Source organism: Chrysemys picta, chromosome 18 (assembly GCF_011386835.1).
Source record: "Chrysemys picta bellii isolate R12L10 chromosome 18, ASM1138683v2, whole genome shotgun sequence".
In the NCBI taxonomy this organism is placed as follows: Eukaryota; Metazoa; Chordata; order Testudines; family Emydidae; genus Chrysemys; species Chrysemys picta.
The window spans coordinates 6,320,220-6,335,778 of NC_088808.1; the positions used below are offsets into that span (position 1 = coordinate 6,320,220).

A 15,559-nucleotide genomic window follows, 5' to 3' on the forward strand; every position below is an offset into this window, starting at 1 on the left:
CAGCTGTTTGCCCAGCTTAATCACCAGCCATCAGAACACAAACTCCAGTGGGGAGCAGCGTGGCAAACAGGTTCAATCTGCCTGTGGCTTTTCCTTGCTGATGTCCTGTAAAATTCATTGAAATGTATTTTCCCATAAATGTATCTGCATGTTGCATTAACTCACTACAAAATCAGAGCCACTCTGGTCCTGCTCAGAAAGTCAATGCACATTTCAGAATGTCACTGCACATCATCTGGGTCTCCCTGCAGTTGTTTGGCTCTGATATGAATTTATCTATTCCCTGCAATGCTGACAGCCTAGATATGGGAGGGTGGGGAGGAGAGGCAGGCATGAAATCCACTTGTTAGTGACATCCAGCCATCTGAAGCAGCTGTTTGCTTTTTCCAAACCTGCCTTACTCTGACCAGACCCGTAGGGCAAAGTCCTATGGAATTTGACAGAGATGAAGCCAATAGGTTTCCATTGAAATTGAATAGGATTCTGTAGGAATTACTCTCCAAAGTCTACTGGCGTAGGGTTTAGTAGAAAATGATCTGCTTTTTAGAGGTTGCATGAACCATTCTGTAGGAGGGGTTTATTTCTCTGTTCAATTGTGCAGCATGGTCCCAAAAATCCTATAGAAATGTTCTTGTTTTCTGTCCAATTCTATAGGACTTTGCCATCAGACGAGGGGTGTGTGTGTGTACGTATGTGTACATGCACTGTGCAGTTTGAAAAACCCAAACTAGGTCCTATTATATCAAACCCCTCACAAAGTTTAGTTGTGGGGGGAGCTGATTTTGGACCATCTCCTCTATTTACGAATACTGAACCAGGCTTCGATTTTAGATGCCTAATTCTCATAAAAATTTAAGGGATTTGTGCCTGCATCTCCCTTAGGTGGCCTTGAAAATCTCAGCCCAAACCTCTCACGTTTCCAGGGTCACTGCTAAAAATGAGCCCTTCCGCTTCTTGTAGAAGCAGCAAATTCTAGGCACCGGTTTCCTGAGAGATTGATGTGCGCCCCTCGGACTGGTGAGCTATAATTAAGGCGCTTCGTTTCCAAGTTTTATTTTGTTTAAAATTTCCCAGGAATTTGCCGATGTTTGTTACAAACATTAAAAAATGGGGGCATATTGGTGGAAAAAATTAACTTCACAGTTTTCTGGGTAACTATCAGGATTAACACTGGGGGCTGGAAGGACAGGAAAAAAAGCCACAAGTCGAGAAAAGTCAGAGTGCTGAAATGAACGAGGTTTAATGCGGTGGTTTCCTTCTGTTTATTTTCTTTTAAAACCAGAGGTGGGACCCGGGGGCTGGGATCCAGGAGATGGCAGGTGAAAGGGCTTGTGGTAATTGCATGAGAACCTGCTGGAGAGGAATAAAGGCGATGCCTTTCAATCACTCGCCTATTGGAAACAGACAAATGTAAATACCTTTTCCACTCCTCCCGAAACAGATGGAGGAAAGAATGTTTTGTAAACTTGGAAACATCCTCTGTGTCCTAAGACGGCGCTGAAGGGTGGGGGCCCAGAGGGGAGTGAAAGGCTGCACCCCTTGAATTCTGGCCTCCCTGCTGGACAGAGCCCCCTGCTGACCCCAGCCTTTCAGCACTGCCTCTGCACAGGGGACAGTGCTGCAGCTGGGCCACGCTGAAGGGCTGGGATCAGCAGGGGGCTCAGACAGGATCTAGCAGCTCTGTCACTACAGTATCTGCCCATCCTCTCTTGAAACGCCACTGTCCGGTCTGCCTGTCTATCTGAAGGCATTGCTACCCACACACTGAACTTCGTCAGTGAACCCGAGCCTCTTCTGGCTAGTCCCTGTGGTGCACACGGGGGGCAGGAGCACACAAGGGTTCTTCAGTGGGGCCAGAATGGTGCGTAGAGACTTTGCCCTCAGCACATAGTTCACTGCAGGAACGGGGCCTTCCCTCTGATGGGACTGGATTCGGGCGTCTGGATGGAGCAGGGAAAGGTGGCCCACATCACTGCCGTTGTTTGCGGGTTTGCAGAGGATTTGCACTTGCAGTATCGGGGTCATGACCCATGGGCTGACAGGGTCCTGTGGCTTCCACAGGCGCTTCCTGCAGGAGGTTCTTTCCCTGTGTGGGGTGGGAGGAGAGATTTGGAGAAAGTGCTTCTTTCCACTGAATAAATTCTCCTCCGTCCCTTTCATCTACCTCCTCCTCTACTCGTCTTTTCCATCCCACAGCATCATCTGTGCTTTGAAAAGGCTCCATGTTAGGGGGGTGGGGAAGGATGGAAGTGCAAGGAAGGTTCTTACAACTTTGGAAACCATGCCGGTTTCCCCTCACCCCTGGGCGGACAGACAGTGTCAGTCAGTCAGTCAGTCTCTTTCTCTCACTCATACACACACACACACCCACCCCTCTACCTCTTTGAAGTAGACCGGCCAAGCAGCTCTGGATGGCGCTCGGCTCATGGGTGTGAGACAAATGGGCCTTGAGAACATGCCCCCATGTGTGTTGTTCTCTTGCAGCAGGAAACGTTCTGCAGAAGGCTCCTTTCCTGCTGGGTTAAGCTAAAGAGAAACATGAAAGCCGTGTGCAAAGAGGGGTGGCAGAGCAGGACCTGAGCCTGGCCTACTGGCCATGGTATTGCTGTCTCTGCAGCCCCTTGCCAAGGAACTCAGAACTGGTTTTAGGAAGGTACCCTGCTGTGAGGGATCCGAGCCTCTTTGGGAGGGGTAAGCACTGAACAAAGAGCATTCTGACATGAGAGGCAGCCTGGGCTAGTGGTTTGAACAGGAAGCGGGAGGCAGGAGCTCCTGCGATCTATTCCTCGCTCTGCCCTCGACGCGCTGTCACTTCAACGCTCTTGCTGCAGTTTTTCATTGGGCGAGCACGGCCCCCCTGGGGGTGGTGAGGGTCAGTTCAGGTCTGTCCAGGGCGGTGTACGTGCTCTGCAAGCTGTGGCTGGGACTGGTCATTCGAAAGTCTCCATCCCGCATGAGCATCCCGAAAACATTCTGTCCCCTCCGCTCCTGTTGATGGCATCTGTACCTCCCCAGCTCAGCTGGAAGCCGGTCAAGTGCGTGAGGTGGATGCGTTGCAAGAGGGGTGGGGTGGGGGTGGGGGGCTGGAAGGGGAGAAAAGGGCTCAGCTGCTCTATGCGTGGGACTCTCAGACTAGCAGCCCTGGGGACTCGTTTCAGAACTGCCTCATTCGCGTGACCCAGCGGGGCCGGGAAGCCTTGGTGACGGATTTCGGTCTGGCCAGAGAGGTGGTGGAGCTGCCCGTGAAGAACCCGGAGAGGAAGCTGTCCCTGGTGGGCTCCGCCTTCTGGATGGCCCCTGAGATGCTGCGGGGGGAGCCGTACGACAGGAAGGTACAGTTCTGCCTCCCTGCCCCTCGTGTGTCCACAAGGCCCAGGTCAGGTCCCCCTTTCGCTCTCCAGAGCCTCCTGCACGATCGGTAGTGTTAGCTTCTCTTCCAGATGGGGTCCGAGGCCTGGCTGAGTGTCACCCGGCATGGTGAGGTTTCTGGCCAGACCCTTCAGCGGTAGGGCACGGGAGCTGTGCTGGAGAATCTGTCTCCCGGGATAGGGGGGAGAGGAAAGGAAAGTTCCACTTCCCATAATGGGCATTGCTCTCCCTTCTTTCATCCCAACTCTGCTCTCTCCAGCTCTCCAATGAGTTAGGGAGCCGTGCATGCTTGCCTAGTAAAGTTCCTTTGGAGACCAGAGGTTCTGATGCTTGACTGGCCCGGTCATGTTATGGCTGCTTGCGGGACGTGTTCTCCCTGCTTTGGAGAAAGAGATGGTGAAGCCTCTGTTAAAGAAAACACTTGAGCAGGTTGTTTGGTAACTAGACGTCTATGTAACTATTGTGATCACTCTGCCCTCCACTGAAATACAGCCAGCTCTGGGGTGGTAATGCAGCAGCCGCTATAAAGGTGCCAGCAACATGGAACGAAGCTTTAGGGACAGGAAGGGAAGAAGAATATCATATGCAGTTATCCACTTTTGAATTAGCTGAGGACACTGGGGTTAACACCCCTCCCTCTTGCAGTGTTTTGGGTGTTTTTCTTAAAGATCTGCTCTAGGAATTATTTTGGGGCAGTTCTATGGCCTGGCTATGCAGGGGGTCAGACTAGATGATCACAAGAATCCCTTAGGCCTTGGAATCTATGGAAGAGGTGTCACTGGGTGTCTGGCCATTTGCGTGAGTCCCTCTGTTTAATGTCTCAGCCGAAAGACAGCACCTCCTGCAGTTCCCTGCACTATATGTTGAAAGGAAGAGAGCAGCTTGGTGAATGCAGGCAGAGAATGAAAGGCAAGGGATTGTTCTCTTGTTACACGTTTCCCTGCCCATACGTCTGACACGCCCTTGCTTTTGGGTGACCTCAAAGCAGGGTCGCTCTGTCTGCCCTCCTCTTTCTGACCCTTCGCTTCTGTACGCACCAGAGCCCCCCCCTCACTCTGTGTTTCTGCCCCTCTTGCAGGTGGATGTGTTCTCATTTGGCATAGTCCTGTGTGAAATACTGGGCAGAATCCCCGCTGACCCGGAAGTGCTTCCCAGGACGCAGGTAGTTATTACTCCAGCTCAGGTCTGACCGGTGGGTTCTGCATGCTCTGAAGTTAACAGATCGGATGCCTGTGGATTCTTGGCTCTACAGAGCCTTGGCTTGCATCCCAAAACACACAGACACACACACACCGACCTGGTTAAAAGTTTGCAAATAAGCAGTTTGTTGTGGTGGGTTTTTTTTTTACATGTCGTTGAGTTGCCACCTACATTTTCGGTGGGAAAATCATCAGCTTTGATCAAATGTAATCAGTTTTTCTGAAGCGCCATTTTGGTCCCCTATGTTTTCACCTCAAACCTCTCTTCCAGACATTCCGTTTTGAACTGACGTTTGAGCTCTTAAGTCGAACGGTCAATTCAAAGCACAAATAGTGATTCCATATCGATGTTCTGAACTGGAACGTTGTGACGTTTTGTGTGGAAAGGGCGAAATATTGTTTTGATTTTAAAACAGCAGCGTCTTTGGTTCGTTTCAACGTTGCTGAGTCAAAAATGCTCACCCGTTCCACAAAGTTCTTTTCTGTTTCAATGGCTTTGTCCAAACCAATGCGGCGATGCTGGAACTTCCCCTGGAGTGGAAATGCCCTTTCCCAAGCCGGTCTGCTTAGAAATGAAAGAAGGAAGGAAAGAATTCAAAATAACCTGAGACTGGGGAGAGACTAACTCTCCATCTGTGTGCACAAGAGGAAGGGAGTTCTATGTCAGAGGCTCCAGAAAGTGGGGCTTCAAAGGATGAAGCTACAGACACAGAAACATTGAGATGCTGCGAAGCGCTGAGCTCCTGCTGAAAGCCTGAATCTCACGTTGACCGCGAATGCTCATCACCTCCCAGAATGGAGCCCACTGACTGGCTGCTACTTACTCATCTCCAGCTCAGGTGCTGATATGGTGGTCCCCATCACCATGGTACCTAAGCATCTCATAATCTTGAATGTATTTGTGCTCACCCCTGTACCCTGTGCCATAGGGCAGTGCTGTCATCCCCATTTACAGGTAGGGAGCTAAGGCACCCAGAGATTAAGGGCCAGATTTTAAAGGTATGTAGGCGTCTAAAGATGCAGATAGGCCCCTAGTGGAATTTTCAAAGTGCCTGCTTAGGAATTAGGCACCTAAAAGAGCATTTAAAACCCCCACTAGGAGCCTATCCAGCTAGGGAAGTGAAAATCTGGCTCCAAGTGATACAGGAAGTTTGGAGCAGAGCAGGGGTTTGAACCTGGGTCACCAGAGTCTTCATCTAGTGTCCTAACCACTGGACCATGTTTCCTTGTAATTGCTGAAATCATTTCAAATCATTTATGCTAGAGGAACAGCGTTGCCTAAGGGTGAGCGCACACGGCTAGCAACTGGGAGTCTGAGTCTTTTCCTGGCTCCGCTGCTTATCAATCAATCGATCGTTTTTCTAAAGTGCCTGTTACTTTGGTATGTCTGTGTGCTTAACTTAGTGTAATGGCTATGATTGAGGGGTTGTGAATCGTAATCCATGGATCAGTGCTTTGAGATCCCCTCCTGAGAGGCGTGAAGGAAGGGCCTAGGGGTTGGTTTGTGACCCGACTCTTCCATACCATGTCTCCTGCTTCTCATTGAGGTCCACATGTCCACTGATGGGGTCGAGCTTCAGGGACTGGGAAGTGCCTTTAGAGGGAGGGTGAAACATCCGTCAGGTTCCGTCTCCCTGGCCAGCCACCTGGAAAGCGCCATATCCTGAGCCCTGCAATTGTTCTGAGGTGTCACAATCCCGTTCCTCGGTGCAAAGCGCTTTCCCACAGCCCACGCCCCACCCAGTCAGACCATCCCCTCTCCCTCGCCTGCCATTGACCCAGAATCTCATTGTCTGTCTGCTCCACCAGGATTACGGCCTGGACGTTGCAGCTTTCCAAGGAATGATCAGCGAATGTCCCAAGCAGGTTTTGGACCTCGCCGCTAGTTGCTGTCGGGTAGGTTTCTCTCTCGGTTTCCTTTCTCTCACTCCCACTTTTCCCATTTCACTGCTGAGTGTGAGAACTCGAACTGCACTTCAACCCCAGTGGGAACAGCCCTACACTTTCCTCACAGCCCTCTGCCACTTGCGTGACTCAGGGACCTGGCAGCAGGGGGAGAACACTTTGCCTGTGTGTGACAACGGCAGAGTAATGAGAAAACTGGAGGGAAGCTGGCAACACAGGGGCCGATTTTGTATCATTGCCAATCTAACCCGCTGCACCACAAAGGGTTCCAGGAGTTGCACTGGCAGTAATGGAGGAAAGGGGGCGGATTTTCCCATGAGTCTCTCCAAAAATCCCCTCCCCTTCTCTGTGCCGTGAATTGATCCCACAGCAAAAAAGGTTAGATGGCCGCTGGCATACACAGATGTCTGATATACGAATGGCAGGGATGCAGATGGAGAGACAGGACCTAGAGCATGCAGGACAGGACCTAGAGCAGGGGCAGGCAACCTATGGCACACATGCCGAAGGCGGCATGCGAGCTGATTTTCAGTGGCACTCACGCTGCCCGGGTCCTGGTCACCGGTCCGGGGGGGGGGGGTCTGCATTTTAATTTAATTTTAAATGAAGCTTTTTCAACATTTTAAAAACCTTATTTACTTTACATACAACAATGGTTTAGTTCTATATTATAGACTTAGACAAAGAGACCTTCTAAAAACGTTAAAATGTATGACTGGCACGCAAAACCTTAAATCAGAGTGAATAAATGACGACTCGGCACACCACTTCTGAAAGGTTGCCGACCCCTGGCCTAGAGCCTGCCCTCTGCCTGCGTTGCTGCCTTTAAAGGTTTGTTCTCCGGGACCCACCGGTCACACCACAGCATCTTTTGCTTTTTCATTTGCTTTTAACTTCCGTTTTTTAAAATAAAATGTCACAGACATAGCAAAAATGCCTCTCTATGCTGGCTGGAGCAGCTCTGTTGCAAGGCCTTACTGGGCAGGCGGGAAATGAGGCAAAAACTCACCACGTTACTCACAAAAAGGAAGAAACAAAGGCACTTTCTCACCCAGGCAGACAGCAGAGAGGTTCTGTGACTATATTCCAGCGAATTACTTTGGAACTCAAAGGCAGCAAATTAAAAGAAGCTGCAGCAACTCGTGATCAAGTATCAGGGGGTAGCCGTGTTAGTCTGTATCTGATGTGTCATTAGTTTATTCCAGAATCAAAATGGTGAATCAGAGTGGGTAGCTGGCTTCAATTCACGTGTCTGCAGCTCCTGCGGCTCTAAGGCTGACACGAGGAGACGTGGATGGTGATGATTCAGGTGGCTTGCAGAGAGCTAGGCTGTGTCATACAAGGTGGAGGACCTTCCCGCAGGCCTCGCGCTGCACAGCACTTCAAAGGGACCGTCTCCTTGACGATGCAAAACGCCTGCCGTGGCCAGGCCTGCTCAGGATAAGATGTGGCAGGAGGGATTCAGGGGGAGCTTATCAAAGGCACAAAGGGTGGCTAGACGCTCGACTCCCACTGGAAGGCAGTGGGAACGGGGCACTTGCCTGCTTTGTGGCTTTGAAAACCTCCTCCCAAAATCCCCTGGCCCTGCATATTTTGGGCTGGATTCTGATCCAGATCCTCAAAGGTACTAGGCACCTAACTCCCATCCTTTTCAATGAGAATTAGGTGCCTAAATATCTGTGAGGATCTGGGCTTCTGTGCACGAATAGTTTCATGGCCCAGTCCTAGAAACACGACTGGCTGATTCTTCTTCATGCAGAGGAGAGGCAGCTTGCATGGCCCCTGCTCAGGTGCCTCTAGGGCCCGGTTCAGCCGCTCAGCCCCAGTGAGTGCAGTGCCGTGGGCAGCTTCTGCTGCCATGGCAGGGGCACGGCATTACCAGCATGCAGGATCTCTCCTGACCTCGGACTGGGAACATCCCCCGTCCCAGGGCTCTGCCAGCTCTGTAGCTCCGATGCCTGATGGTCCCTTTGCAGCTCCTTTGCACTGGGTTAGTGGTGCAAAGGGCTGCACTGTGGGGTTGAGTTTCCCTGAGAGAGCCAGTCTCCCCTCACGCTGGAGTAACACTAGGTGCAGGAGAGAGGAGAACCAGGAGAGTCTTAAGCCTCAATGTCCTTGACGTTGTTAGACCCCTGTGCAAATGCCGTGCCAAGGTCAGCTGTAACCAGGGGCTTGATCCTCCATAGAGCAGGTGCGACACATCGTGCAAACAAGTTCAAGGCAAAATGGATGAGCAGGTGGGCTTGGTCCTGTGTTAACATGATACAGCTGCTAAGAAGTTACTCCTGACTAGGGGCAAAGAGGGGACAGCACAGCTGGGAGGGAGGGTCGTGGTGATGTCCACATCTCAGACACCCTCATGCCTTACTCCTTTTGGACCCTGCTGCCTTGCGAATAAGGGAGCAGAGGGTCTCGGGACTTCCCAGCACTCAGCGTCCAGGGCTGGGCCTAGCGCCTAGCCTTACTTGTGCCCACAAGTTGCTTCCACACAACCTCGCCCTGGAGCACAGCACCACTGTGCTCTGCTGCGTGCACCATGGGAGGACTTGCAGGGTCGAGACCCCAGTCAGGTCTGCAGCTTTGATGTCCCACTAGCCTAGCTTGCAGCCCCTGCGGGAGTCGCAGCCCCTGGGGGAGAGTCAGCTCTATTTTCCCCATGACCCCTCCCAGCAGGAAATTCCCTTCAGCCTCTCGTTCTTCCTCCCCCCTTCAGGTGGAAGCATTCAAGAGGCCCTCTTTCTCCGAGCTGCTGGATGAACTGGAAGACGTAGCAGAGAGTTTGGAGGCTCCAAAGGACAATCAGCTGTCCGGATGATTGCCCAGGCTCTTCTGAGCCCTGATGGAGTCCGACTCAAACTGTAAATTACTCGTACATCAGAAAAGGCGAGAGGAGAAAGAGAGCGAGGGTGAAAGAGCAAAGTAATGCCCTGGTATTTATTTAATCGTATTCGCATTCTCACAGAGAAAGTGTGGCTTGAAAAATACAAAGGGGGAATTTTCAAGGGATTTTTTCTAGCTGAGGTTTTTAACAGAAATAATTCCGACACTGAGCAGTCTTTGCTTGGTTGGTTTTTTGTTTGTTTGTTTTTTTAAAAGAGGAAGATACTAATTTCTGATGTAAATACAGACGGTGAGAGATTCTGGAGGGGACGCTGGATAATTGACTCTCAGATGGGGATGCTCTCTGAAGCCCAGGATAGAAGTGTGGCTTTCCCCCTCCACTTCCCCATAGTCCTACCTGTGTCTCAGCCCTCCAGCCTTCATCGGAGCCATCTCTGGAGGCGGTGGATTTGGCGTTGTGTAAAGGGGAAGGGGCGGCATGGCAGATTGTGAGCCAGTAAAGTCGCCTTAGAATACATAGCCTTAAAACCGTCCTCCAGTAGCCTTGGGAGGAGACTGCGTTCTGTAATGTCTCTGGTCATGTGACCTTCCTAGAAACCGGCCAGCGTCCAAGCACCCACTTTGTGCTCAGAGCATTTGGGGGTTTCGTGTAGACAGAGGGTGATGGTTTGGGAAGCCTGATTGGCTGCTGAGGAAGTTAAACATGCCTGTTTGTGGAACATTCCACTGAGACGGGGGTATTTACTTTAACAAATAGAAACTAATGAACCAATATAGACCTTTGGAAAAGCTGCATCAGGGATGCTTGCTGTGTCACAGGCGTGTCCATGCCAACCGAGGGGCTTGCTGTGTCACAGGCGTGTCCGTGCCAACCGAGGGGCTTGCTGTGTCACAGGCGTGTCCATGCCAACAGAGGGGCTTGCTGTGTCACAGGCGTGCCCGTGCCAACAGAGGGGTGCTCACCATGTTATAGGCGTGTCCGTACCATCAGAGGGTCTTTGTCTGGTACAGGAGTGTCCTAGCTTTCTTACAGCAGGTGCTAGACTGTCGGGGTTTGTTCCCATGGCTCTCACACATCCAAGACTCCTGTGATAGGGTCGCCCACTGAACAAATACATCCCAACAAGCTCTGAGGCAGGTCTGTCGGGAGGCTTCTAGTCACTGGTGAGGGGATCATGAGGTGGCCGAGTCACAGGCGGCAGCCCCGGATTGACAAGCAGGCAGGATAACACCGACCACCTCCCCCCAGGGGAGATCCCTGTGAGTTCCTGGCTGTGTTCATGTCTTGATGCCCCTTGTCGTGGTGTTGTGATGCACACACGGGGCACTGGGGCGTGCGCTCCGTGATGCAGGCAGTCGGGACAGGGTTTCAGCTGGGTGTTTTGGGGTTCGCAGCCCTGGCCTTCGCTGATTTGGGATCCGCCTCAGGTCCCCTTCTGCTGCATCACTGTTCTGGGTCCATCCCCAGCTGCCCTCTCCAGGGGCGGATGCAGACACACAGCGCTCCCTGACAGGCAGGTTCAGACCCTGGTACCGTAATACTCACCTTATGATTCTACCTTACCACTCCCTGAAAGGAAACCCTCGCTTATCCGTGCACCTAAGCAAGTGTCCTGAACCTTGCGAATGGGATCCCATCGTCGGGTTCATGCAGGCCCAGCATTCTGGGGTCTCTTTCACCTCTGCAAAGCACCCTCCTGTAGCAGTTTCTGAACGAACGTTCCAGGCAGATATGTTGTATGGGGACTGGTCGTGCCAGCGTGATGCTGGAGACAGAGGCGTGCTTTGCAGACTTGCAGGACAAGAGCCGTCTTTGTTGGACCCCATTGATTTGTTAGTCGGGGATGGGGAGGCTTTGGTTAGAGAAGTCTGGCCACAGCAAAACAGCTTATTCCCACCCGAAGCGAAGGAGGAATTTGCGCAGGCTCAAGTCCTGAGGCATTGTGGGGATTCCTGAGCATCTGATTTATGGGCTCAGGAGGAGAAATGAAGAATGTGCCAATCATCTACCCCCCGTGCAAAGCCATCTCCTCGTGTGTGGGTGTTTGTGTGCGACGACACTGACCCACCTCACAGGGTGTTGTGTACGTGAATCAAAGGGCTAACGTGCTTTGCGGATGCTAAGCTCTAAGTGTTCTATTTTCTTCTGGGATCGGATCCAGCAGGAGGAGGTTAAATGCAGTTAGGGAAATAGTTGGAGGAGTTGGGGTGGGCTGAGCTAGGAGGGATTCCAAATTAGGGGCAGGAGGCGGAGGAGGGGTTAATTAGCAGAAACCCTTTTCTAGAGTAAACTTAAAAAAAACCCAAAAAGGCAAGTGATAAATCCAGCATCTGACTGGAGCTGGGCTTCTCCTAACACATGGTTGGGTCTTGTATACCAGTGATTTCTCAGCAGCAGGGCCAGCTCCACCACGGGTTTAAAGTGGTGTACTTCCATTGAATTGCATGGAGCTGCACCACAATACTCTGGGTGAAGCGCCTGCCCCTAGATTGTAAGCTCTTTGGGGCAGGGCCTTTCTCTACAGTAAGGCTGAACTCGGGGGCCTCAGTCCCGCATGGCGCCCTTAGGCGCTGCCGTCATACAAACGATGAAGCACAAGCGGGGAAATGCACACACTGCGGTGATGCGCTGTAACCTGACGCACAGCCATTTCTTATTGTCTATTTCACACTGTAAATGTCCTGGTGAGTGTTTTCAGCGGTTCCTTGGTTCTGGCAGCTCCCTGCAGGCTGTAACAAGGCGGCACCTAGAATGCAGAGACTTCAAATGCTGGCGGATTCTGTGTCCTGTGAAATACAAACAACTGGGTGGGGAAAGGGCACTGACACCTGTGCAAGTGAACGTCTGCGGTAACAAGGGGCAGCGTTGTAATGGTTTTGCATTCTCTCAAGGGACTGCAAGGATTTGGAAGTCTGCAAGAAATATACTCAATGCAGCAAAGATGCACCATACAGCAAGAGATTTACTAGTTCGTACATGTATCTGGACGATTATTTGTTGCTCCATTTTCCTCTGTATCGCGGCTGTCGAGTTTATACACAAGGGACTTCTTGCTTAAGAGTTACAATATGCTCAGCAAATATGGATTTCTGTGCAGCGGGCTCCGAGGAGCAGCGGGGTGAGATTCCCTAATTCTTCTGCCTGGGAGGGAGACCGTGGCTCTTTGACTTGCTTCCCAATTTGGAGTCTCTGTACCAGCTGAGTGGAAGTTACAGGAGCTTGTGTTTTACTGCCTGGCAGTACAAACAGCATTGATATGCACTGTGTATCTTCGGTGTGAGCCAAGCATCGTCTGTGTCACAGCAAAGTGCAAGGTAGTAGAAGGCAAATAGCTAGGTTTGCATTGAACTATTCAAAGGTGATGCATGGTGGGAAAGGAGGAGACCTGCTAAGGAATCCCCCTGCCCTCTTCAAAGCAGCCAGGCTGTACAATCAGCTGTTGGCGGGGCAGGGGATGCGCCTTTTGATCTCTTGGCCAAGTATGGTGACATTGTGGAGCAAGCCCCACCCCCAATCCAACGTCCATGTGTAACTCCCAGTGGCTTCAGCGGGAGCTGGACTGGACCCTACAGGAGGGACATCAGGATATGTCAGAATGTAGAGAGCTCTGAATGATGTAGGGCCTGATCCAAAGTCCACTGAAGTCATTGGATCAGAGTCCCATGGAACATAGGACTGGAAGGGACCTCTTGGGTCATTGCGTCCTGTCCCCTGCTTTGCAGGCCACCCCCACCGTATCCTCCCCTGCGTGAACGTATCCAGCTCCAGCTCCAACCAGTTCGGTTGTTTGCCCCACGCCGCTTCTGTTGGGAGGCGGTGCCACAGCCTCGCTCCTCTGATGGGCAGAAGCCGTCTTCTGATCTCCAGCCTAAATATTCACCCCCATTTGTTCTTGTGCCGAAATTGTCCTCTAGCTTCGGTAGCTCTTCTCCCTCCCTGGGATTTCCCCCCACTTCCCTCCCCATGTATTTATTGGCTTCAGTGGGCTTTGGTTCAGGCCCTCGATTGCTTTAATAACAGTAGCAGAGACCTTCCCCTTTGCCTCCTCTCCACAGCATCTGGAATCCCAGCTGCGTGAGCTCTTGCAAATGCTGAACAACAATAACAATAAGAGGAATCCGATTTGGCATGGAAGGAAGGCACATGTGGGTCTAAAACGAGGTCGGTCCCTGCTATTTGGGAGTGCTGCAGGGCATGGGCACAGGCCTGCTTCTGAAGGTACAGGTTGCAATTTTCAAAGGCCCTTGTGGGATTCAGTGCCCAAGTTCCATTGAATTCCGGACTGGGTGGAGTTTGGAGGCCCAGCTCCATAGATTGGACAGATCTGGAGCAGAGGGGGATGTGGGTTGCTTTGTATTATTTGCCTTGGCTTGGCTGCATGGGCAGTGCTAGTGCTGGGTGGTCTCTGCAGGATTCTCACACCTGTAACCTCGTCTCCCAGAACAACCTCCTTGGTGCATGAAGAATGATCCTCTAGCAGTAGGTGTGCCCCACCCAAGGCAGTCTGCTCCTTCAGTCCTTCCAAGTGCCCACTTTCCATGTGACTGGTGCCTTGGTGGGGGGCTGGAACAGAGGTGAGCCCGCTCTCCACTTATTCACGGCAACCCAACCCATCCCAGCAACCCCTCACCCAATGAAACAAAGACCAGAGAAGGGAATAGAAGTGAAAGGGGCGGATCTGTTCCTGCAGAGTCAGGAGCACACGGTCTGACCACAGTGAAAGTTACAAAGTGAATGGAAACTTTGTTGAAGGTCTAATAAAGTATTGTCGACTACTTTTAATTGTGTTCTGAACAGTAGCATCTTTCCATGGATGCCTGGAAAGGAAGTACATTGGTTAAAGGGATATGTTTTGTACACACTGAGGCTGTACAAAGCAGAGGTGTCCAGCTGGTGTCATTGGGAGGGATAACCAGACGGATGCGTAGCTGAGTGCAAGTCTAGCCCTGGCTGTGGCTGGGAGCTGATCATGGTACTCAGCCAGTTCTGGAGAGCTGAATGAGGGAGAAGTTGATGCCAACCAGGTCCTTTCTAGACATCGGGGGTGAAATTGTGGCTCCACTGAAGTCAGTGGGAGTTTTGCCATTGCCTTCAACAGAGCCAGGATTTCTCTCCAGATGTTTAAAGAGTTAAAGCTAGAGATGAGCCAAAGCAAACACCCTGTTTCTGAACACCCTGGGGAATGTCCACCCCAGATGTGAAGAGCGTTGCTGGGATCTCTCTTTAGGAAGCTGGCTTTGATCCCCTCTCCTGCTCTTTGGGAACGTCCAGCTCGGAGCCCTGCCTCTGAAATCAGGGAGTCATGATGCTGGGGGATCTGGGTAGCTCTGCTGTTGTCCTCCAGGTTGCATTACTCACCTCCCAGTCACAGTTAATCACAGGCTCGGCACCTGTGTTCCCTAGCAGGAGCCCACTCCTGCAGCTCCCGTTCTCTCTGCTTGGACAGACTCTCCACTCCACAGAAGCGGGCGAGGGCACAGACCATGGGGTATGTACGGTATCCAACAGGACTGTGTTTCTATCACATGATGTCTTTTTAAAAAAATGCCGCTTTGGAATAAAGTCCAGTGCTTCTTTCCCACACAATCCTAGGCTCTTGTGTGTTTTGTTCTCCTGGGTTGATGGAGTAGTGTCACAGAAAGTCTGTGTGTTTCAACTCTCAGTCAGTTATGGCATCTAAACAGATGGTTCCTACTCTATTTATGTGTGTAATTGACGCTATAAAGCTTTAGTTAAATTGCACTTGCAAAACAGCTTTAACTGTGAGATGGCCAGATCTTCCGCTGTTCATCCTTCTGTAATGGGGCCAGCCGATCTGCACTAAATCAGACCCTTCGCTTTAGTTGAGGAGATAGAAGATCAAGAAAACAACACATGCGACGTGCCAAGAAAATCAAATCGACACTTCCATCCTGGCAACCCGGGCTGATCCAAACGGACCCAGCGACAGTAAAATGATTTTCCTTCCCAATCACATTTATATTTTATGCTTTCTGACTCATACATGGCAAACAGCAGCATTAATTGCTTTCTCAGATGCAGCCCACTCTGTAAAGTCAGAGGGAGGATGTGTTTTGTTTTTCAACAAGGTTATGGACTAACAGGCTTCTCCTGGCTCCAGCCAAAACTGAAGTGGAGTGGAGGTATAGCAGCCCTCTGGACCAACTTCTCCAGTCCCCCCTCACCGCGCCCCGCCCGCCAGTGAGAACTATCATTTGTGCTAAGTGGAGAAGACCACGATTTC

At 51.3% G+C, this 15,559-nt stretch overlaps 1 protein-coding gene across 9 annotated transcripts in view; it reads left to right on the top strand.

Annotated features, from left to right (window-relative positions):
* The window catches only part of LOC101945368 (dual specificity testis-specific protein kinase 1-like), a 62,658-nt gene extending 47,760 nt beyond the window's left edge, over window positions 1–14,898 (top strand). For all 9 annotated transcript variants that reach the window (XM_065572211.1, XM_065572212.1, XM_042859674.2 and 6 more), the window contains 4 exons: window positions 3,159–3,332; window positions 4,448–4,531; window positions 6,378–6,464; window positions 9,187–14,898. In XM_065572211.1, the coding sequence (XP_065428283.1) occupies window positions 3,159–3,332; window positions 4,448–4,531; window positions 6,378–6,464; window positions 9,187–9,288 (447 nt within the window). In that variant the 3' untranslated portion in view covers window positions 9,289–14,898. The remainder of the gene's footprint in view (window positions 1–3,158; window positions 3,333–4,447; window positions 4,532–6,377; window positions 6,465–9,186) is intronic.
* Window positions 14,899–15,559: the final 661 nt, after the last annotated feature.